Source organism: Polyodon spathula, chromosome 16 (assembly GCF_017654505.1).
Source record: "Polyodon spathula isolate WHYD16114869_AA chromosome 16, ASM1765450v1, whole genome shotgun sequence".
NCBI lineage: Eukaryota > Metazoa > Chordata > Actinopteri > Acipenseriformes > Polyodontidae > Polyodon > Polyodon spathula.
The window spans coordinates 8,049,640-8,075,381 of NC_054549.1; the positions used below are offsets into that span (position 1 = coordinate 8,049,640).

Consider the following 25,742-nt stretch of genomic DNA (forward strand, 5'->3'; position numbering starts at 1 on the left):
CACACACACACACACACACATAATATATACTACCTCTTATTAACGTTAATAATTGGCAACAAGAATGGCATAGACCGTGGAAGGTCCTTATTACTGAATTTTAGTAAACTAAAGTGATTACTTGCACAAAACTACACATTACAGTAAAGTATTTTAATTAGTATTTTAATTATTAGTTCAATGAATATACTCACGAAATTATATAAGTGCCAATTATTATTATATTAAAATAATAAGGTTATACTATAATAATAGAACTACTAAGATAACCGTAATAGGCTTTAAGGAAAAATGCTTTTTTGATTTGTTTAGTATACTTAAATAGAATACTTAACAGGTTAATGAACAGTAATGCTCTCTCAAGAGATCCGTTTTAATTGTATTATGTGGTGTAGTTAAATGCAAGCTATTATCCATCCGATTGAAATTAACATTTTGCCCTATTTAACTAATTAAAACTTACTTTGATGACAACCTAACACTCTATTAGCTGCCAGTTGTTAAACGTTGTAGACATTTTGTTGACAGAAATGCCCTAAATGCAAGCATTATAAATGGCATTTTATTTTTGTAATTTTCGGAAAATTTCACAGATATTATATTTTTTTCCCCACAGTAAGTGATACTTGCCTCAAAATAAAACAAGCGCCGGTCAAAACAAGCGCATTCACCTATGAGTTGCGGAAAATCAAACATTTATAATTGGTTCGCGCCATATATCTATATATATATATATATATATATATATATATATATATATATATATATAGTATATATACTATATACACACACACAAAATGTGTGTGTCGTGTTAGTTTATTTTTGGCCGTTGACTATAGTGTAATATCGCAATAAGCAACTGTTGATAGACTATCGCATAATTGTATTGTGTTGTAACAACCTGCTAGCATCGACGAGGCTATGTAAAAAGCTTAACCAGTTGTTTGTGCTTTCGTTTTGCAATCAGTAACATTAAAAAAAACAAAACAAAAACAAACAAAAAAAAAAAACACACACAACAGTAACACGAACCAAATCTTTCTCTGGAAAGAAACTGCATACAGGACAGAAACATTAAACAAGTCGACAATGAGAAACAAAACACAAACTAATCCAATGCAACATGTTCCTCACGCGAAACAGGCTACCAAGAAGTTTGCAACAGTCCTGAGAAATGCGTTTTCTTGTAACAGACATTATCGATTGACATTCCCAGTACGAAAAAAAAAGCGCATTGCAAACACAGAACTGCCCAAAACAAATTAAAAAAATCCCCCATTGGTGAAATTCTTGTGGTCAAAAAATAGAAAAAATAAAAATAAAAAAAAAAAAAAAAAAACCTCCATGAAAACAGATCTAATTTGTGCTACAAATACTTTCTCCTAAATAACGTGTCCCCCTGAACTGTGTGTGTGTGTGTGTGTTGTCCAACACTCAAGATTTCTATAAAGACTCTTCGGAGGTCTAAACACCGTGGTGTCCTTCACGAACAGTGTCGCGCCCATCTATTTTTGAAACTCGGGAATATTATTTCACAGACTTCTGAACGACCGGCACAATAAAAAAAAAAAAAAAAAAAAAAAAAAAAAAAAAAAAAAAAAAAAAAAAAAAAAAAAAAAAAAAAAAAAAAAAAAAAAAAAAAAAAAAAAAAAAAAAATGTTACTATCCCTTTCGTCAACTTTTAGTTAACTTTCCTTTTTAACAATTCCGTCCAGTTTCTAGACTTATTGGGTTGGAATCGATATACCTACAACGTACCATTTCGCTTGGAATATTATTTGTGTATCGTACAACACACAGGACGCCGGAGCTGCCGCTTCTTAGCGTAAGAAACTTCTCACATTGCGAGCTAGCAACGGCAAGGAAAAAAAAAAAGGGTGGACATCCATACTGTGATATATTTCAGCATTTCGATTATCAAACGAGACAGCAAGCAGAATACGAGCGTTTGTCGCAGGAGCTCTGCTTTGAAAAGGACACCTCTGCGATGCGCACGAGCGCTTGGAGGACCTAACAGCTGGGTGTAAGGGAAAGAAGGAATTAAAAAAAAAGACCTACTTTTGGCCAGTTTTCTCGCCCTTGCCTTGCATCTCATCTTGTCGGCTTGTAGATTCCTCTCGTCCTCCTTGAGCCCAGAAGCAGCAACAACACTATCTTCATCTCACAAGCATTGTCAGTTTGGACACCTTCGCACATGCGCACTGGCCATTCAATCTGACACCATCGCCCGGGCCAAAAAACTTTCCAATGTATTCATCATCATCACTTTCTGTCCTATCGTCTCCCCTTTAGATCACTTATCTCTCCCCTCCTCCTCCTCCTCCTCCTCCTCTGGCTCCATCGCACGGCTTTTCCCTCGCTGCTCCTTTAAGAGCTGTAACTCTACAGTAACTCTATTTTCACCAAACCCGAATGTCTGTGTCTTGCACTGGACACTGTCTGGGATAAAGCAAAGGTATCATCCATATGTGGGAAGATGCATTTTATTCAATATAACAAAACCGACCCTTCCTATTATTACTATGATAGTTATACTAGTCTGGACAGTAAGGCACAGATAAAATGTCGTAATAATGTGGAACTGGCGTCGCGTAAATATTTACAGCTACAGACAAAAAGGGGATATATATATATATTTATATATATATATATATATATATATATAATTATATATATATATCTAGGGGGAGGGACAGAAAATTTTCCTACATAAATCATGAAAAACAATGCGTTTTTTAAACATTTGAATTCTACTGCAATCCGTATTTGCACATTTTTTGGGTCTCCACGTCCACGATAAATACTCGTGATAATGCTGTAATTTGTTTAAACCATGTAGGCTGACAATGTGTGTGTCAGTTTAACACACACACACACACACACACATATATATATATATATATATATATATATATATATATATATATATATATATATAATATATATATTATATATATATATATATATATATATCTATTTTTAGGTGACCTTGGTAAATGAATGTTAAATTATATTGTGTCCGTGACCGCAGCGCATTTTAAGATGGTCTTGTCTTTTTTTCCCTAGCGCCCTTCACTTATTTTTGACACCATTAATTAAGATTCATCAATACGTTTTAAGGGTAAAACGAATTGCGTCTCTGTCTTTAACAGGATGATTTAGCACCCTGCGTGCGCGGTCACTCCGTTTCACATACTGCCTAATGTAACACGTTGCAATTGGCTTTTAAGTATTGAGAACGCATTGATCGGAACGAGAAATAGAGGTGGTCTGGACAGAGTGGGTGCTACTGCGCTAGCTGGGCACGGTATTCTTACCCTGTTATTACACCAGCTCCACAGCGCAGTCAACCAACAGCCCAAACCCGAGACATTATTTCCCTCAGCTCCCCCAAGACGACTTCACGCTCTCTATTTCTTTTATTGGCGCTTGCATCTTTATACAGTAACAATATATACTGGCAGCGCATTGCAAGACAATTAACACTTAAAGTTAATAACGTGGTGAGTATCGCTTTCTGTTTACACCGTACCTGCTTCGCATGTGCATGCATCGATGGGAATTGTTTTTTTTGTGAATGACATCGACCCGAGATCATTAGAAAACACATAAAGGTGTTACGTGCTTGCAGACCGATGCGGAGTTTGTATATTGAAGGAATTCACCGTTTCAAATCAAAATATCAAAAATACCGTAGCTCTGGGGTGTGTGGTGTTCCTTGTACTCATTTCAGTCAATTATATGAGAATACAATAACACCAAATAAAAAAAAAAAACCTAAACCTAAAAGTGAATCGATTTTTTATTGTCGAGCGATGTAAACAGGTCATTATCGACTCGATTGATTCTCTGTATGTGTCTACAAAAAAGATAGACCAAATGAATGTGATTCCACCAGGTTTGTACCGGTTGCGCAGAATAATGTGACATTATAGAGCAACGCAGTCCTGCATCTAAAGATACCGAATCGATTATATATATATATTGCTGTTGTCATGGACGTTGATAATACTATTATTATCATCAAAGAGTGGCTCAGTGGAGATGCAGAGTCCAATAAATACATTTCTATCATATTACCCATGTGTTGATACATTGCGTTTGTGGGTTAGTATGATTAATAGATTATTGGTATTTACAAATATATTCAAGTAGTTAATTTGATTTGTGTAATTAATGTTGTTTTTAATGTATATTTAGAAAATAAAGTGGATTAAATGTATTGTTGATGCATATTACATTGATAAATATGAAACGGTCATGTGAGCGAATCTATCTGCAATATATTGACATTAAGTTTCATTCCGCAGATGTATTCTCAATGGATTTCATGATGAAATCATTGTAACATTGTATTTATGACAATACTACTTCAGGTTCTTAACCTGTCGGCCCAGTATAGGAGCCAAATATCTATAGCAGCCCAATTATAGCTTCTGTGTAAGCAAATACTATCCGTAATGCACAATGCAGCTGAGAAAAGCTGACGACCTTTTCATTGCACTAGACTTTTATTATGTGATCTTTTAAATACAAGCCTTTATATTCTTTCATTTTGTAATTTAAACGCATGCTACATGGGTTTAGAATTCAGACCTCTTGTTAAAACAAACTTGGGAATTGTGTTTGAACAGAAGCGCTGAACTATGGCCTGTGGGCGAGGGGAGTTGCTCATCAATATGTAAATAAGTTAAGTTCAAAGATGTGCCCAAAAACATGAAAGCAGTTGGACTTCTTAATACAATTCTAGGACTTTTGACTGGTTTGTTTCGTCTTATGTTACCAGTCCCCAGGCTATAATACCTGTTATAATCTTTAGACAGCATTTATGAAAGGGCAGCCATTGAATGGGTTAAAGGGGTCTTGTTTCTAAAACCTAAATCACAAATACGACTACCATTAAAAAAATAACAAAAAAAAACAACACTAGTTTTGGTTACCTGGATGTGTTAACCGAAGCCCAGGTGCAACATGACGTCGCTGGGACAGAGCAGCACCATAGCACCGATGAACAAGATGAAGGACTCTCTGCTCGTTTAACTCTTAACGTACTACCAAATCTCACCACACTGTTAATTATTATTATTATTAGTTATTATTATTATTATTATTATTATTATTATTATTATTATTAATTAATGATTTAGCAATGATTACAAAGACAGAGTTTCAGAATTGTATACCTTCTCGTTGTATTAAAAGAGTAAAAACCGCTCGCTTTTGTGATAATGCATGGCAGTACGGTGCAGAAAAATATAATTGCAAAAAAAAAAAAAAAAAAAAAATAATAAAAATGCATAGAAAGGTGATCTAAAAATGGCAAAAAAAAAAAAAAGACTTCCTTTCAATTTAAAAAAAGGGAAATACAATTGAATGTAAATAAAATAAATTATGTTTGTGGTTCTGTGTGTTTAATAAGTTAATTAAAAAAATCAGCTGTCTTATCATCATCATCACTTTCTACCATTGTATTACGATTAACCAATAGATCCCCATACTACAGTCACATGCAATGGAATTTATACCTCTTTTTTTAAGCAAAATGCTCAAATTAAACGAGTTAAACGACTTGCATCTGTTCATGTATATAGGGTTTAATTGTTTGCAAATACAATTATGATAACAGAAAATCATTATTTCGTAGTCGACAGTATTCATTTAGAAATTAATTTCCCCCCCCCCCCCCCCCAAAAAAAAAAATAAAAAAAAAATTCTACCAAACACATGAAAACAGGAGCCCCTCTGCCCCTCTGTATTTCAGATTTAGGAAATAAATAAGAAACCCATAGAAAGTGCCGTTTCCTCCGTTAATGACTAAATTCCCAATGGGCATTGAGGTCCGCGTTCTTGTGGCTATCTCCCACAGTAACAAACTGGCATGTCTATGCAGGTATACTAATTTGAGAGTAATTAATCTCCCACAGTAACAAACTATGTATTATTATTATTATTATTATTATTATTATTATTATTATTATTATTATTACTGTAGAGACACACACAAAACGTACATACAATTAGTCATTTTTCTGTTAACGGATGGTTTAAACAGCTTTGAACAAATAACATGAACATTTCACGTCCTGCGCTACCCGTGGAATTGGTTGTACTTGGCCGCTAGAATGTCATACATCTTGCAAGGCATGTATTGAATTACAGTATATGTTGTGCTTTTCTTAAAATTGTAAACAAATGAATCTGATGGAAATAAAAATACAATATAGGAGGTTTCTGCATACTTTTGGTACACGGGTGGAACAGTTATATACAAAAACGGAAATGTGTGGCAATAATATTGTGTATACTTGTGTATAAAGCAGGTGTATAGGGTACAGGTACTCGGTCTGTTACAGCATGCAGTACACCATACAACATGGAAAAATAAACCACCTTATTTTACAGAGGCTTCGAGGAAAATTTAAACACACACACACACACACACCAACAAAACGTTTTGCACAAACAGCGCACTTGAATCTGGTATCAGAAGGAAGAAAACATTTATTTTGACTATTTTTTTTTCTTATATAAAAATGTGTTTGTTTATTACCAATGCAATTATTAAAAAAAACAACAACATATGGACCATTTAACAATGAACTACTGTTAAATTCTACCTATGCCATATCACCTTGATGTAACATTTCTGGTGACTAATAAACCATTAGGACAATTGCATTTATTAATCTTTAAAATAAAAACACATAACGCGTTATAAAATTATTTACTATTGTTTTGTCTGAAAGTTACAAATTGCAATTGTTAGCCTGAAGAAATGAACAAAAAGGTGTTGCTACCCAACAAGTGTCCATTGGGGAATAGTTTTCTGCGTCATTTAAACGTCGGAGTTTTACAAGCTTTTGGAAACCAATCCCCCCCAAACACACGCAGTATTCAGATTATTTTCTTGTGGTTTGAGTTCAGGAAGGGAGGGTTACTGGCCGAGTCCCCGGAAATAGGTGCTCAGCGACCCGGGCCACAATAATATCCGCTTCTGTGCCCCGCTCGCCGCTTAATCTTATTAGAAGGTGCCGGTTTGATACAGACACGCGTGGAGAAACTGGAAGAGCAGCTGATAAAAACGGAATTATAGACATGCTTTTGTTTTGTTTCTGTAATGTTTCCTTCCCCCTCTAATTTAGAAATAACAAAACAAAGCACAACATTTATGGATGTAGACATTTCTTTAAGTTATAATTAAGCAAAACATATGGGGTATATTAGTTTGTGAAATGATTATGTCCTGCTCTTATATTTTAGATAGAAAATACAGGTAAAGGGCGTTTCTAACCGTGCAAACTACTGGTGAAATGCTGTTCATAAAACAATTAGAGAAACCGTCATTTCAGGCATTAGTGGTAAGCTAATATAATAACCGACAAACTATTTTCCTTTAAATGTTAATAACAAGATAAGTTGTTTTTATCATATCTTAAGCAGAATACAATTTTTGATTAGCCTTTTTATCCAAATGGCATATACCCACAGCATTGGGAAATAATGACAATAAACCTGTAGTTTTTTTTAAGACAGCGATAAGGGAAACAAGCAGAAAAAACGCTTATATATATACACACACACACACAAGCCACTCATGACATGGACCAGCTGAGATGTACGGACTGTAATGTATTTTGCTTGTCAAACAATAAAGATCTTGAAATCAAATTTGTGAAACGGATTTAAAAAAAAGCAAAACATAAACAAAACAAAAAAGGTTTCTGCAGCCTGCCTGTCAAATAATATTACTGGGCTTTAGGTATGTGGATATTATATATATACACACACACACACACACACACACACACACACATACATACATACACACACAAAGAGTTTAAAACTGAAACGCTACTCAGTCTATAGATCTCTAATAGGTGTGTCTGCATAAGGTTTGCATGGAGATTACTACTCGGTTTATAAGATTAACAAAAAAAAAACAAAAAAACGTTGCTTAGGTGACCGAGATAAAAATCAACAACAAACAGCTCAAATCAATTAAATACATGCGAACTCATGGGGATCATGGCTTTAATGGAGTGGGTAGCAATGAAAGCGCATGCATGGAAGTACCCCTGGCGTTTGATCGTATTCTTTTTCTCCTCTGGTTAATGAAGGTTTAGAAGCGGCGGCAGTGATGTTGGCCGGGTAATTATTAGCCATTAATTGGGGTCAGAACCTTGTGCGCCTGTGGGAAATGGGGCATCTGACCGCTAATCCCAATCTGAGTTTTTTTTTTTGTATTGTTTGTTTCTTCTTCTTCTTCCTCTCTTTTTTCTCACAAGCTGTCGACCTTCCTCCCTGGTCAGAACCGGATAGACCCAGAATGTGATGTGCCGAAGTGAAAAGAATAAAAACAAGAGAGGGGGTTCAAAACAAACATTAACCTTTATGATGCAAAAGGTAGTTCAGCAAAACATTAAAAAAAACTTGATGAGGTGGTTAAAATACACCAAATACACCCAAAGGCTATAAAATAGAGGAAGGTAGAGGACCGATCCCAGCCAGTTTCGGGGTGCAGTTGAACGCCCTGCGCGTTTAGATAATTGTTACTCTGACATGCTTAGAATGTAGAAAAGCACAATGGAAATTGGGTCAAGATGACACGCTTTTGTGTTGTCGACAAGTTTTGTCAGACAACGCATTTCTGCCCTATTAAAATCACTTATTTGAGCATTGATATTATTTACAATATCACCAGTTACCAGCCCCCATATGCAATGCACATAACAACATAGCAATGATTGCGACATTGAAAGCCTATTGTAGAACCTATGTATAGTACAGTTAGCACAGACGACACATACGACATGTAACAAGGTAGTCACAGGGAAACTATACGTTAAGAAGTTTTGAATTAGTATTATAATAATAATAACACAAGATGCATTCAATATATAGTTTGTCAGCTGGACATGTATTTCCTTTGCACTGGCTCTGCAGATATTTAGCTCTGGGCATTCAAAAGGTTCAAAATCAATGCAGATTCAGAACAGTGAACTATGTATGACATTTTGGATATAGCTGATCAATACATCACATAGACAATGGCTGAAGCAGTCGTTTCATAACCCTTAACCTTTTAAAAGCAGCACATCTTGCAAGGTCATTTAACGGATATTTTAAGTAATCATTGCATTGAACCCCCCCCCCACATTTCTATACAGCCCCATCCTATGCGCGATAGGTATTCAGATTACTGGGAATTTTGTACATCGATGAACATGACAGTGAATGCCAATTCAATCACAGAAGATGGCAGCAGTAGACTATGATGTGAAAATTAGCCAACAACGGTTTCTTTTTTGTTTTTTGCAAACCACATATTGCATCTTATTTACATATATACGTTTTTTTTTTGTTAGGGTTTTTTTTTTTTTTTTTTTTTTTTTGGGGGGGGGGGGGGTTGTGCAATCCCAACATCTATTTTATGGTCCAAAACGTATTGTTTTCAAAGGCAGGTTATAGACGGCAGGACCATTTGGGAAAATGTAACCTTAGCAAGCGGGGCACTGAAAGGTGATATTATATTAACGTAGGTGTATGAAGTCGTATTTTGGTTTCACCTAAGCAATCAATTTGTCTGCCCTGCGATTATTAAATGTGTTTACAGCTGCTCCGACTTCATTCCAACACCCCATACACGCGTGCTCACTTCTGGGATAAACTTTCTAATCTTAGTGACGCAGAGTGCTCATTATCTAAACATAGCGGCCACAAAAGAGAACGCAGACACCGTTCATTTCAATAGATTATTAATAATAATAATAATAATAATAATAATAATAATAATAATAATAATAATAATAATAATAATAACTTTAAAATAAATCTCTATGATAGCAAATCATTCATTTGTATTTAAAGTTTATTCATAAAAGACGAATAAAACGTGACCCAACGGAATACCCCCGTCCCCCCCACGGCAGCTCAGAGATCTGAAATCTACCTATAACCCTTCCTCAGTTGCAGTCGCGCTGTCTCACTTCAGTAGACTCCGAATCATTAATCCGATAGCACTGCAAAAAACAACGGAGCTCAGCCGCCCACTGCCTAGCCAGCAATAAAAATGCACGACCGAGGAGCGCCGGGGGCTAGAAAAGAAAATTACCCCCAAAGTAGAAATGACCTTAATATGATGTAATCAATCACAAGGACATTCAGAAACATATTCTTAATCCTTCAGAAATACAGAAGACGAAGAAGGAAAAAACGTGTGGCATTTTATTATATTTTAACCCTTCCTTTTCCAGGAACAATCCCACACTAATATTATCATTATTACTAATAATGATAATAGTATAATATAATTAATAATACATGATTTGCTTTGTGCTTAACTACAGTCTTTTCAACATTTTAAGGTTTATCACATCTCTCTAAAACCTGTTGATGCGCTTTCTTTGCTTGATTACGATCTCTTTCTAAACTAAAAAAAAAAAAAAGCAATTGGCGCCACGCTAGTATAAATACTGCCGAATATGATCCGTCATAAATTAAACGTATTTTGCGCGGCAACAAAACAACCCCATCTCGCTGACTCTAAAGCAGTTCTTCAACACGAAATTGCAAATTGCCGTTACACTGTAATTCACTTGCATTACAATTAAGGGCATAAATAAGGCTGCTTAATATCTTCCAAGGAAAGCGCACTTTAATTATTATTATTATTATTATTATTATTATTATTATTATTATTTATTATTATTATTATTATTATTTTTTTTTTTTTTTTTTTTTTTTTTTTTTTGTAATGTGGAAAAGGAAAAAATCTGTTAGAACTGTAATTAGACATCAAATCAACACAATCAATATAGCACAAGTCGTTTCATATTAAAGTCTTTGTGTAAGCTAACTTGTTCTTGAAATCGTGTGTGTGTGTGTGTGTGTGTGTGTGTGTGTGTGTGTGTGTGTGTGTGTGTGTGTGTGTATATATATATATATATATATATATGTGTATATAATGTGTATATAATCATATATCTGTAGTAATAACACTTTACGTTACGAGACGCATACACTAGACTAGTCATTAATTAAATCTAATTAATGAAGAACATTGAAATCAATGGAATATTATGTTCTGCATTACTGTGGTAGCGATGCAATATATGGCAGTTTGTTATTCCACACACCTCCACTCCACAAGATAGGGTGTTATGTATTTAACGAAATAAACTGATATATGTGTACATTTATGGATGTATATTATGTTAAAACGCTGTGCAAAACAAATGAGACGTACAGAATTATTTCGAATTGTAAAACAAAAGGACCATTATGGAAATTCTTTTTTTTTTTTTTTTTTTTTTTTTTTTTCAATACGTTTTCAAAAACGTGGATATTGAAGGTTTCTTCTGTTTCGATTATGATAATCCGTCTGTTTTATAATTTGTGAAACTATTCATTTATAGCGCCACACACATTTTATACCTCCACAGCTATGTTGCAGGTAAATATTACTTTAAATATCGTTAGCGAAAAATGTATATACTTAGGACATAATATTTATTTTTTTCACTACTCATTTGAATAAGCTATAGATCCACAAATACATTATACGTGTCAGCACCATCTGAAACTGAAAGCGATATTCACAGCGAAGTTTGATTGTGACTGGGTAGAGGAACGAAAATTGTGATTTGTCACAATTGTATTTCTCCAAGCCACACGTATCTTGTAGTAAAACCGTGCCAGAGCTCAATCTAAACATAGACATTCAACCTGCCAGGGCCTGTAGCCCCAGAAGAAATGGTCGTTTATTGATTGCCGCTGTATTAGTTTAACGTCAAAATGTTGCCCGGTTTAACAGTGCTCATTAATACAGCTGCAAGCCCCCGATGCTGAAAAAGAAACGCGCGTCGAGTACTATTTAGGATCGTATGTTTATAGAAACATTCAGTGAACACAAAGGAGTGTTTAAAAATACATGGTAATTTAACTGCTACCCCCACCTGCTTCTCCATCTGTCATAAATATACAGCGACTTTCCAGAACTTCCGTGTGTTGGTAAAAGTAATAATAAAAAGGCTGGCATTTGAGTTAAGCTTTACAAGTACTAAAACTAGCATGCCTGGGTAACGACTTGTACTGTTTTGACAGGAACAAAAAGATCAATGTATTTAGACATGTGCACCTGCAACCAGCTTCCCAAGGAAAAAGTTGCCCCACTTTAAAAAGTACTTGTTTTTTTTTTTATTTAATTATTCAGTCGAGTGTCCCATTTTGCTTAGCGTATTGTTTTGTCTTGTTTATTTATTTATTTGCTGCCAAAAACGTTAATATCGGACTCATCTTTATCCTGCAATAACTGTCAAATCTATACTTCAGGTATATGTCATGACCACTCTATAGGGAAGGGACTCATGAATATATGACATTAGAACGTTATTAATAACTAGTACAATATTGTCAGCAGGTTTGTTAATATGCCAAGTTTATAATACATATCCATACCCATGTGTGAGTGTTTGTGTGTAGAACAGAACAGACTGACATTATGTGTGTAATCTATCTTATTAAGAATGGCTATGGGGGTGACTGTGATGCGTTTTGACTAGCTCATAAACACATACATCAAAGATTACACACGACAACCCAAAACACAAAACGCGCAATGCATTAACACATGTGGAAAGTGAGAAAAGGACCGAGATTGCACTCAGAAATGTAACACAGCAAAACTACACAGAAATGCCTGGATTCTAAATTACATGAGATTGTGAACGCAGGTTAGAAATAATTTATTTGATATTGGCTTTCAGTACGAAGTGAATAAGTTACTTTAGTCATTTATTCCATATAACAAGAACGTATCATTTTGAAGGGTTACCAGGAACAGATAACTAAACAATGAATTGCAGTACCTAGAAGCATCACATTTGTGTTGTGCTTGTCTAACCCAGTTGTTTTGTTTCTTTTCAATTCACACAATAACATAATCATTGCAAGTGTTCTCGGCGCGTCATTGCGCATCACTGGACTTTGTTGTTTTCAACTGCATCCATCAGACACCTGCCTCCAGTTAGGGAGTTCTATTGATTCTCTTCCCTGCCGGTGTGAGTGGCAACATGTGCGGCTATCTCGCAAAAACATAACTCTTCATTTGCTTTTATATATGGCTGACGTGTCTTCTCATTTGCCATTTTTCTATACGTAGCCTTACTTTTATTTTTTTGTTTTCTTTTTCCTTCTTATAGAAACATTGCAAAAGTGATATGGTTTAATTTCTGTAAATCTGCTAAAATAATAATAATCCCACAATGACCAGGTTGCCTTCTTTCAAAAACTAAGCGTCACTTGGATTGTGTTACAGTAAATCCCCTTACATTGTGAGGTGTTTGGTTACGAAAGCAACAGAAACAAAATAGATCACTGGACAGTAAAGCTTTATTTATAGTCACAAAGTCACACAGTTTATGTCAATGTGATGCTCCTTTTATTAAATCTAGCCAGTCCCTTTTTAAAAGCATTTTCGGTGGACCACTGGGGGTCCAAACTCTTTGTAGTCGATGACCGTTATCCACATTTGTTTGAAGGCGGTGAGGCAGGTAAGAATCGAAGCCCCAATCCAAACGGAGTACTTTCTCTCCGGTGGGGCTATCACCTTCACCGGTACCCCAGCTGGCACCTGCAATGTAATCTCCTTCAGCAGCCGTTCATCCAGCCCTGGGAAGAGGGTGGAACCCCCAGAAATCAACACGTTGGCGTAGAGGTTCTTGCGCACGTCGATGTCGCATTTCAGAACACTGTTGAAAGTCAGTTTGTGCACCCCGGGAGCTTCCACACCGACAAAAGCAGGGACGAAAAGCACTTCGGGGGCTCTGAAAAGCTGATTGCCGATCTTGATCACGTTCCCGTCCGGCAACTTGTACTCTTTCTGAATCATCTCTGGCGTTTTTTTAAGCTCCATCTTGGGCTCAATGGCGACGTAGCACAGCTTCTCTTTGATGTCCTTAACGATTTCCCGCTCGGCACTGCTCACAAAAGAATGGCCACTTTCCAGCAGGATCCTCATAAAATATTCAGTTATGTCCCTCCCGGCGATGTCTAGTCTGGACACGGCGTGCGGTAAGCAGTATCCATCATATATGGGAACAGTGTGGGTTACCCCGTCCCCACTGTCCATTACCATCCCTGTAGTGCGCCCCGAAGCATACAGAGCCAGCACAGCCTGCACGGACACATACATAGCGGGGACCTTGAAGTTCTCGAACATAATCTCGGTCATCTTCTCTCTGTTGGTAAGAGGGTTCAGCGGTGCTTCGGTTAAAAGCACTGGTCTCTCGCTTGATTTCATCCTCAACTCGCATTCGTAAACGTGCCTCCAGATTTTCTCCATATCCTCCCAGCAAGTGACAATGCCATGCTCTAGCGGGTACTTAAGGGTTAGAATGCCTCTTTTGGCCTGGGCTTCTTCCCCGATATAGTATTCCTTTTGACCGGCCCCGACCATGGTCGCTTTGGCTTTGGAGCGACCGACTATGGATGTGATTACCGATCTAGGAGCGCTGTCACCCGCTATCCCACATTTACAAAGACCAGACCCGTTGTCAAAAATAACAGCCGGGATTTCTACTATTTTTGGGTCAAACATGTCGAGCTGTTTAAAAATTACATAAAGTAAAACAGCAGTGTTCTTCACCTTCGAAAGAAAAGACTGTACCTTTGTTACTTGATGTTTGGATTTGTCTGTCACTCCAAGCAAAAAAATAGCAACCACGCTGCCATTGTGACGCGCTGATAAGTCATAATGCAAGAGCTGGTCAGAAGGATGTTAAAAATCAATATGGGTCCTGGCATTTGTGGAATATTTACAGTACAACGTTTCACTTTCTGAATATCAATGTGGAAGAGATATCAGTACCCAAAGCGTAATGAGCGTTATATATTAGGACACCAACCTACGCCAAACCTTATACTGCACAGCATCACACACTACCATATATCGGATAAAGTGATGTAAACATTACATTAAGTTCTGCGGGCATTGTGTAATACAGACCGACTGTCCATTGAAACGACTCCCTTAGAAACCAATCCATTCATATTTACAAGATGACGCGTCACAAAGTTATACAATGGCATGACACGACAATAACGATTACCGTCTCACCGGTCTCGATTCTAGTTGTGTGGCCGATTATCTGTTTCGACGTATCGATTTTAAAATAATCCACAAAATGTAACATGTCGTTTACAGATTTTCAAGGTTAAACACCAAATGAAACTTTTTAGAATGAGGTGTGTGTGCGTGTGTGAGTGTGTGTGTGCGTGTGTGTGTAGGGTAGCTTTGTTTGCTTTTTTTTGTTTGTTTAATTCAAATGCGTCGAGGTGTTTAAAAATAAGTCCTATTAAAACACAGCTTAATGAGCAACGCATAACAACATTAGTCATTCTCAACACTTACTGGCTATGCGTACAGCCTTTCATCATGCATTGTCCTTTGTCCGACCTTTTGTGTTTTAATTATTATTATTATTATTATTATTATTATTATTATTATTATTATTATTATTAGTGAGATCTGCTCTCTGACTGTTTTCTCGCCATCTGTGCTTTAAACAGGTAGCACAGGTGCGACGAACCGACTCATCAGTGGCTGGTTCACCACAGCGCCCCCAGAGACAACGGCACGTTAGTACAGGCGCGCTGCGCTTGGTATGTAATAGTGACCACAACATATCCATATACTTGTGTGCGAGATAATTAATTACACGCATAATGTAATTTGCACACACAAACATTGAGGAAGAAAAACAACCCCAAAAACACGTGTCGAGGCGCTGCAGTAGTAATCAGTAAACTAGCATACGATTTTTAAAAGTTGACAAGCTTCGTGTTACATTTTGGTAGAGAGCTTGCAGATTCGGGTAAAACAAGACTTTGCATCGTCAAAGGTAGGGGATTCTCCACCGTTCATTTCGGTTTGCCCTTTTGCTTTACTTTACATTTTTGTTTATTTTGACAGGATGATTTATACAGCCTTCATCGAAGCTTCTGAGGCTACACGTTTCTGTGGCCGAGAGGAACTTCCTGGAAAACTTGACCACAAATTGAAGCGGGGGCTGACCTGGACTTTAGATGAAGGGCACCGGTGCTGTTAGTAACCACTTTCCCGATTCAGGGTTTGTGTAATGCGGACTGACTGGATCCTCCCTCAGTTATGAGAAATAAATATCGCGCAAGTATTGATAGAAAACAGCTCTATATTGACACTGTAAAAACAGGTTCGCTATTATTTAAATGAATATCAGTGTGAATCACGCCCTGTGGAATACCTGTGTGGACCAGCGAAAAGGAGAATTCTGCTTTGCGGGGCAGGTTTGAGTCACAGTTCTTATTGTAGAGTCCTGTCCCAGATCTCCTGTTAACTAACTTCATATAATAATAATAATAATAATAATATAATAATAATAATAATAATAATATTACAACTACTACAACTATGGCTACTGCTAATAATTATAAGTGAAAACTTGATTCAATACAAAGGTTAAAATAATTTGATGCCTTTTTTTTTCTTTTAAACTCAATATTTAAGAATTAAAATCCTTAATTTATTAATTCATTTAATAAAAAGTAGCTACTGCCAAGATCCGATAATTACAGATCTGTGCCGGTACAAGACACTCTCCCTAATATAACTTTAGGCAATCAGGTAGAGCGAATTCGTTGTCATTGCCGTTACTGAAAGACAGCACATTGCCTACCAAGCTGCTTCCATCTGCAAAGGAGAGAATGGTCCCGAAATGAAGTGAGTGCCCTTTGCTTCCTCGTGAACCTCCCCTGTTGCTGGCACCCTTTTGTTTCATCCCATGTTTGACAAACCTGGATATAGAGGCTATCTGTCTGTTTGTGCAGGTCATAGTTCCCAGCTCTAGTGGGTTTTACAGATTGGTTTCACTGCAAAATGTGTTCTCATTATCGGCTATCAATGATCCGTAAAACCCTTTTGTGCTCATATTCTAGCTGCTCCTGCGGGTTTATGGTTCCCAGGCTGACTTTTAAATCTTTGGCAGGGATTATTCACCTGCCATTTGTTAAACTTGCCAGGTAGGATTTTCGTAACGTTTTTAGCATGCTGTGTTCCTCACCCCCACAGTGGCTTGTGAAGAGCAACCAATTAACAAAAGACTATCATTGAACGATCATTTAATACTCCATACGACCCCTCAAATCACCAGTTGTCTTTATCAGAGCTGTCTTTGATATCTCTTACCTTTTAAAAGCTGATACGACTGACAGCAGTACTGGTTTGATGATTTATTTTCACTTCAGGTAATTTAATTGTAGTCCCCTACCCAAACACACTTACAATTGCAATCACAGTTAACATTAGTACAAGCAGCACTAAACTATTCTATACCATAGATAGACTGGGTTCACAGCAACCCTCTTAGGTATCAGAAATGAGCAATGAGCAAGAGCTTGGAGTTTGAGCAATATGGCCCCTGTTAAATAAACTGTTTCACTCCCATTGCCAGCTCCTAATAGTGACCCTAGGCTCAGGTGAGGCGTGTGAATGTTGAGTAGATTTAGGAGATGGGTCGCTCATATTCCTGGCAACTGCTTGAGTCAGTAACACACCTGAACTAGGGGAATTCTGAAAGCAGGACTGGGCGCAGGACTAGTGCAGGCTTCTAACCCTGGACGAGATACAAATTGTGCACTTACGAAATACAGAGCGCACGCTTAATACTAGAGATGAGAAATGCATTTTTCAAAGCACTGTTCCAGGACTCTGCAATCAGACTCTTGCACAGATGGAAGGGAAGGGGAGGGCTGGGAAATTGTTGAACTCTGGGATGCATGATTGAGAGCTGGTTTAATGAAATGCCATATATGCAGTTCTAGGTTTTAACAGATTGTCATCCTGTTGTTTCCACAGCGTGCATATCAAATCCCTGAGCATGCCGAGCAATTACATGAGAGCTGGGAACACCCACAGGATCCCCTGAAGCAGGGGTCTTAGGGGTTTGTTGACTTGGACTTCAAATTGTTACCATTCTGCATTGACTTCTTCACTGTGGACCATAGAAAAATAAATCCTCTTGCAGCCAGGGGGGGGGGGGGGGGGGGTTTAGAACTAGTCTAGTTTGTTTGAACAAGTTTTAGAAACTATTACTCTTATGCTTATTATTAATTATTATAATTCAAATTCATGATATCTAATAAACCTGCTGCAGTATATCTTTCAGTATACCTTTCAGAGCAAAAATGATGTTTCACGGTCAGTTCAATAGGCCTAATCATATTATCTGACTAACAATATTTACAGATCAAAGCACTGCATTTGTGAAGGGCCTTTACACAGCACAGCACTGTTTGCCATCTTCATGGCATTCATTTGTTTAGATTCAAATCTATCATGCTGATTCTCAGTCAATTTCTTATTAATCAACGAATCCTCCAATTCAGAGAAACCCGAGAGCATTTCTTCTAAGGGTGCTGTCACTTTGACACGAGGATATTACAGGCCCTGACAATACTGCATGTCTTCATGTAAGTTACGAAGTTTGTGCCTGCGTACGTCTGAGCGGCGCTACCTGACTTGCTGTAATATTTTAGGATAGGGTTACACTTCTGTCTCGGCCCGTGTAACAGTATCCCTCGGTTTATGCCTTCTTCAAGAGCCTCACTAGTCTCATTTGGCAAGGAAAACAAACAAACCACAGAAGGCTGCTTCCACATTAAAAGGGCCGCCCTGCCCCTATCTATGAGACCATCAAGAGTACAAGCTGAAGCCTCCCGGCACGTCACAGAGAACAGGCGACCTGAAATTCTGCAGCAAACTGGGCGCTACACCACTTGGGAACTTAGACACAACAGTTTGGCCTTCATCGCCGAGATGTACAGTGTCTAATTTCTTGAAAAAAAAAAAAAAAAAAAAAAAAAAAAAAGGCTACAGATATCATGTGGTTTAAAGCAAAGGATTTCTATAGACAAGACTAGGCCTAATTAACGAAACCGGCAGGGTGTGTTTCGCTTTCCAGCTCCATATAGGTGCGTCCTGTAAAACGAATATATAAATATATAAATAAATAAATTAATTAAAGCGTTTTGTTTCATGAGCAATGAGTATAAGTTGAAGTTAGCATTCGTAACCTCTCCTGTTGCAAGTGGTGCAGTAGCGGAACAACGGGCTGGGGTATTACTTGAGATCTTGCTCCCATAGAGTGGAGAACCCCATTTTGAGCAACAATAAGATGGTATACTGAGTTTGGGTAAGGGTATCGTAGCTTACCAATTTACAGTACAATAGAGTTTGCTCTTATATAGTGTTCTTCATGTGGAGCATCCCAGGGCACTTTACAATAAAAACTCTGTAAAATAAAAAAAAATAAAAACCCATTGACCATCCAGTCCAGCTCAAGAATAAGCCAACGCAAAGAAATATGTTTTAAATTTGATTTAAAAAGGCTTGACTGTGCCAAGATGCTTGATAATGACTTGGGATGGAGTTCCGAAGGCAGGAAAAACGCCTTCTATGACATAGAGGCAGCCAAAGAAGGATGCGAGCTCTTGTTCTTTGTGAGAGTAATCGTTGGGTACTGTTTGGCCTTACCAATTTAATTATTTTCACAGAGGGGAAAAAAAAAAAATCACACACACAACATTCTGGACCAATCCGAGTTCATGTAGTAAATTCAGTGAGTGCATGAAGAACTTGTTGATATTTCAGTGTTGCGTTAGTAAAACTGAGGTTCTACTGAGCTGCTTTATAACATAGTGGCCAATGTTCCTAAAAGATACCACGGCAACCAAAGCTTTGGTGTTTTTCATTTACAAAGGGTTGCCTCTACCTGCTGGAGCAGCGACAACCAGACCACACAGGCTGAGCACTTATTCTGCGTGAGACTGCCGGGATTTGCTCAGTGAAGCCTTCAAATCCATCCCCAGCAGGTCCCCTCCACAGAAGGTACTCAATAATAGCGTATGAAACTGTGCCCTACCGTAAGACTGTCTGACCAGACCCAGACCTTTTTAAAATCACCTGCTGACAAACAGGCTTTTCCCTTTCCCCAGAAGTACAGGGCGTGCTCCGTTGTGTCCCAGTGGATCTTTGGACAGATAAGAACCACAGATTTACTGCGGTAGGTACGGGAGTAAGAAAAAGAAAAAACATTTTTTTTTTTTAAACAAGTCAATCCCTCAAGCCTCCTCGAATGTCCTGTCTTTTCAACTTACCCAAAGGGCCGAAATAAGGCTTGGCTTTCTTCTTCTTCCTTTGACTTTCCCTCCCACCTTAAAATTCAATAGGATCCCCTGGACACGCAACAATGGTGGAAAGGGAGACTAAAGATTTGTTCTTGTTTCCGAGGAGCTCAGAGTGCACCTGCCTGGGCTGGCTTCCTGGCCACGCTGTGAGGGGCTATTGTCTGGCATGTCAGCAGCCAGCGCTTTTAATGGGCCTGTATATCATCGTTCTGATTACGGCAGATGACTGCAGCAGGCTCCTTGCGATGAGGAAGGCTTAAAAATGCAGAACCCCAAATCCCATAGGCTGAAACCTTAGCACTTAACCCAGCCATCGGCTTTGTGCACAACCCATTCTTTTCTTTAAGAACTAATGGACCCCCTGTCCCCCACCCCCCCTTCCTTTTTTTGCAGTTTCTTCTTTTATTATTCCAGCAGTTTCTATAACTGGAAAAGGATGAGAGGAAATCGGCCGCCCCCCCTTTTATCCCCCCTCATATTCTACTCAAACAGTATAAAGGACGTTCACATCCAAGTTTAGGGAATTAGCCAGCCTTATCCAGGTGCTGGGACTCTACAGGAGGATGGATTCATTGGGGTCACCTGTTGAATTACACAGAGAAAGCTGGCTGTGAAACGGTGGTGGTTAGATAGGCAGTATTCAGAAGGGGTTAGTCCACAGCTTAAGCTCTGCTCTGTATCTGTCAGACACAGCTTTGAACATGCTGTATAAAGGCCATCACTCTTTGCTCCCATGTTATTCACTAGTGGCTTTCGAAGGGCTTAGAGCACGGGCTCCATCGCCACCTTTGACCTCGGGGGGGCAAGCATTTAAAAAGGGTCCCTGTGGGTATGTTTGTGTCTGCAGCACGTTTAGCAATCCTAATCTCCTCTGAAGCCAAGTACAGTGTCAGTAACATGCCCCCATCCCATGAAGGATATGCAAGAACTGGACACACATTAGAAATGCCCCTTATAACGCTATCATTCAGGTTGGATCTAGAAGCACCAGTCCACTAATCAAAGTCTGCCAGGTCTGCTGTTTGCAGCAGATGAGATGCAACCTTGATATATTACAGAATACAAGTTAGATCAGTCACGTGAGGGACAGCGAATTTTCACAAAAGCCTGTGCTGGGTATGTTTCACAACATTCAAAGCAGGTGCAAATGCCCAACATCTGGAACAAGTGAAATTGCAATGTCTGTGCACAGCTTTATTCAAACCAATCACGCATCAGTGTTGTGATTCACAGTGACACAACTGCAAGGTATAACATTCTGGGGAGTTGGAATGGTGTGACATCATATGTGATCTAATATAAAGTTTCATCACAACTGGATTCTCAAGATGTAGCTCAGTGTATATATATATATATATATATATATATATATATATATATATATATATTATATATATATATACACACACATACAGTATATGCACAAGCACAGATGTATGGGTGTCTGCATTATAACTTCAATAACCAGCGTATACCTGAGACAATTATCAGGTAGTTCCCTCCTGCTCAGCTGTGCAATTCCAAGGACAAGCCCTGATCCCAGTAAAAGAAAAACCATACAATCGTATGCCAAGGTCTGTCTCTCCACGAAAAAAATCAAATAAACAGCATTAAAGATTAATTGTAAATCAATACGCCATTCAGCACGGTACACAGAGAGAGATAAAGCAGAGCCCCTGAGGGTTCCAGGTTTAACACAGGTAGCAGGAGTCTGGATAAAGAACCGGAGCCCTCTGTTGGTTGATTCCCACTGCTTGTGTACATTAGAGGTATGATTCTGCAATGGTGCTGCTTGTCGGGTCAATGCAATTAAAAATGTAATCTGCTGAACACTCTGAGTAATGCTTAATATTAACCAAGCAACCATTATAAAGTATGATTTATACGCCATTCAATAGCTTGAAACTAGGCACATATTTTCATAACTAATTATTGTTGTAATGTAAGTTTGACTAATGCCACAGCGGAGTTAATGAGCACCATTTCCAATATAATTACCAACATCCAAAAGCATAGCATACGGGGTTAGAAACTAAACACTAATGCATTGCCCCTATGTGCGTTTGTTTTCAAAATTAGATAAATGAAGTGATAAAAGAGGATTGGCCCTATTGAAGCCAATGAAGTGAAAACTATAAAACTATAAACCCTGCTTTAGAGTTTAAACCCATTTTCAATTGCTTTTAGTCTCAAAACAGCTCGGCCAGGGAAGGAGTGATGAAAGCAGTTCTTAACGTTTCATCATCAGTATGCTAGAATGAAAAGCCAGGCCTGGGAGAATAGTCTTTGGTGGTCTCAGCCCTTTGCAGTGGACACATGAGGCAACAGGGAGGTATGGACCATGTTTCGCAAACCGCAGATATAATGCAGCAAACATTTATGAGATCAGAGTCACAGCTGGGCACAAGCTGGCCACCACTATGCAAAAGAGCCGAGCCCGTCTGTATGTGTGCTGTAGAACTTTTAACAGGCTCTCAATGACAGTGCAGGGTGCAATGCTGCCCATTACAAGAAGCTACCTATGCATTGCTGTTGGCAAAGTGTGGAGTGTAATCAAGGTGCACTGAAAGCTTGGGGTTGCAGCTCAAACCCACACACATCCTCAAACACCCCACAGAACAGCAGTGGAAAATGACACATGCTAGTGGGGTCAAGCATGTTCTGTGCAGAGCGACTCCAGAACCACAAACATCTCAGGATTTTGTTTTAACCTGGTCCAGATAAATGTGTGTTAATAATGCAACATCTCGAAGAACAAAGCAACGGGAATAATCTTTATTAATCTTTCCAACAGCTCTTAAAAATTAGGAGTGAAGCAATCTAGTGTATCCTTTTCGTGGAAAACCAGGACATCTAAGGTAAGCCAAACCATGCCAAGAACAATTATCGCAATCAGAACAAGGAAAATACCACCCAGGGCTTTTTTTTATTGTTATTCATTCTAAAATGTCTCCTTGCCAAGGTGTGGGACTGACATGGTCGAGGAATGCACTGTTTAATTCCTGTATTTTAAATTCAATAGCTAATTCCACATTGAACAGAAACAAAACAAAAAAAAAATGAGTTTCTCACCACATGTGCAAGAGGTTTGATTTCCAAAGATTGATTAGCGGACGACAGTCATTCATCATCTCTCTAGCCTCTGGTGCTGCTATTGAGCCGAAATATTTATACGTTACAGCAAAACTACATCTGGTCAGCAAAGTTTACTCGGCTTACCAATCTCTTAAAGGGGCTGCCATGCCTTTCTTTACAGATTATACACAATCCTGCTGATAACTCATTTTATTTCTAATATGGTGTTTGTAAATACTATGATTCATGTTGATAAAGCATTAGCATACACGTGAATGCATAAGACTGCATTACAGTTACTAGAATGCTAATGCTATAGGTTCCTGGCTTTCCCCACATCCTCTGCATAAAGTCTTATGAATGAGCTAACTTTCAGGAAAGTGAAGGCTTTGTCATGTGTCACCCTATATATGCCCCTTTACACAACACTATGAGTCAACCAGTGGGCTTTCTGCCCAAGCAGTGTAGACCAGTTAGCGTAAAGCATGCACTAGGTTACTCCACGCGTGCACGTGCTGGCAGTTTAATATTCACATGTAACAAAAAACACAGTGGTTGGAATGGAACACGCTGACGCAGAGTGACATTTAAGAATCTCATCTGGAGTTGAGCTTTCCCATTGCTACGTCCTGCTGCGTTCTAAACATGACTTTGTGACAATAAGCAGTTGAGGGCTTGGTTGGAGGAGCAGAAGCAGACAGATCCAAACCCCGCCAGGTTGCCATCCTCTTCCATCCAGCCTGATGGAGTCAGATCCATCCTCCTGCTCCAGTGATTTATTACCCAAGCAGCCAACCCCTTCCGCGTCGCTCTTTATACTTGTTCCAAAACACATACATAAGAACGATCAGGAACTTAAAACAAGAAAGTATCTGTCATATCGGGGATAAATAAATAGATCTAATAAATTAATCAAAAGTGGTTTCTAAAAGAAGAAGAGCTGGAAGCAATCAGAAAGTGATCCAGATGTCCTGGAAATGAAGTACAATTACATTCTTTCTGTCTTACATCTCCAGCATCAACTTTGCCAAGGAAGCAGGATATAGAAAAGTGCAATGAAAAGTCAAAGTAACATAGGCCTGTGGCAGCCTAAAAAAACATTTAGTTTTAATGCCCAGTACCCCATAATATGAACAGATATGCTGGAGTAGGAATAGGGCAAGATTGTATTTGCAAATTCAAAATTGACAAGCAACGTAGCAGCTGACCATGTTCCCTCTTACTTCAAGTCTATTTTTAAAAGAAATGCTTTTTCTTCCTTTCCACGTATTCAGTAGAGAAAAAGACCAACCTTGTCCCTTTAACAGTAAGCAGAAACAAGCACACAGAAGAAATACACATGCTGCCTGTGTTCAAAACTGTATCTCTATTTAGAAGAAATGTTGAACTAATAACTGTTGTCTGGTTCTTTTAACCATGCCCTTAAACCAAATGTTTCCTGGTTGTTTCAGCCCTGTGTGTAAATGATTTAGAAATCGGAGATTTACAGAGTGTGAACACAGACGGAATATTTCCTATGCGGAGAGTCTGAGCTGCACTGGAACAAAATAATTAACTCTCCTGGGAGGTGTGGTGGCTGGAGAAATGTAAAATCATGCGCAGATTTCCCTTAAAAGGCATGCACAAAACAGAGGAATGGTTTAAATCCTCCAGTGGTGTCGGATAAGAACCAGTTAACATGTCAGTAATTGGCCAACTGATATTTTTAGAACCGTCTTAAATATCCCAGAGTCCTTTAAATAATCCTAAATACAGCACCGCAGCAATGACAGAAAACCAGCCTTCTCCTCCACAGCAAAGCCATTATAGTCCAGTTAGCAGCATGCATGTTCTCACTGTTTCCCAATAAAACTTCAGGATTCATCATTATGTCTGCAGTTTCAGTATCGCAGCTAATACTGCACGTGAAAAAGCAGGAGTCATAGATAATACAAAAAATGAAACTGTTCCTGATAAAGCAGTGCTCAGTAGCTTTGCCACAGGCCTCTGACTTCAATGTTTTCGGTTGTGATTAATCCCAGACCGACTGCTAATGCACTACAGAAACAGACTGCATATTTTGTATGGTTTACATCTACTCTTTATTTCATCAAGAAAGATATGCTATGACTTCCAAACTGTTTGTTATTATTATTAGAAGTTGTAGTAGTAATAATGCATGTACCATGATTTTACAGAAAAGCATATTTTTTGCAATTGCTGGTGCCTATAATAATAATCATTGGACTCCCTATGTGATATGTACAGTATATGAGCATTATTTTTGTCTTTTTCTGCACTGTATGATATATGTGCTGCATGTTACATGAAGAACAAACAGCTACAGAACTAAGCCACGGTGGTCAATTTGATGCACTTACCCATTTTATTGACAGTAGAATAAACAGTGTGGTCAGTAAGGAAGACCGGGGATCAGTGTGGGGTTTACCATTCTATTCGATTCATGC

The 25,742-nt window shown here is 38.2% G+C and overlaps 2 protein-coding genes across 4 annotated transcripts in view; both read right to left on the bottom strand.

The window, feature by feature from the left end:
* LOC121328269 (histone-lysine N-methyltransferase PRDM16-like) overlaps positions 1–2,506 on the bottom strand; it is a 183,685-nt gene extending 181,179 nt beyond the window's left edge. For 2 of the 3 annotated variants that reach the window (XM_041272859.1, XM_041272858.1), the window contains exon 1: positions 2,059–2,506. In XM_041272859.1, coding sequence (XP_041128793.1) covers positions 2,059–2,095 — 37 coding nt within the window. In that variant the 5' untranslated portion in view covers positions 2,096–2,506. The remainder of the gene's footprint in view (positions 1–2,058) is intronic. The other variant, XM_041272860.1, reaches the window with a different exon arrangement.
* Positions 2,507–13,462: 10,956 nt separating this feature from the next.
* Positions 13,463–24,030, bottom strand: LOC121329203 (actin, cytoplasmic-like). The gene is made up of 2 exons (XM_041274674.1): positions 24,018–24,030; positions 13,463–14,574 (listed from the first exon to the last, which is right to left on the bottom strand). The coding sequence occupies exons 1-2, from the start codon at positions 24,028–24,030 to the stop codon at positions 13,463–13,465; spliced, it is 1,125 nt and encodes a 374-aa protein (XP_041130608.1).
* Between the last annotated feature and the right edge of the window lie 1,712 nt (positions 24,031–25,742).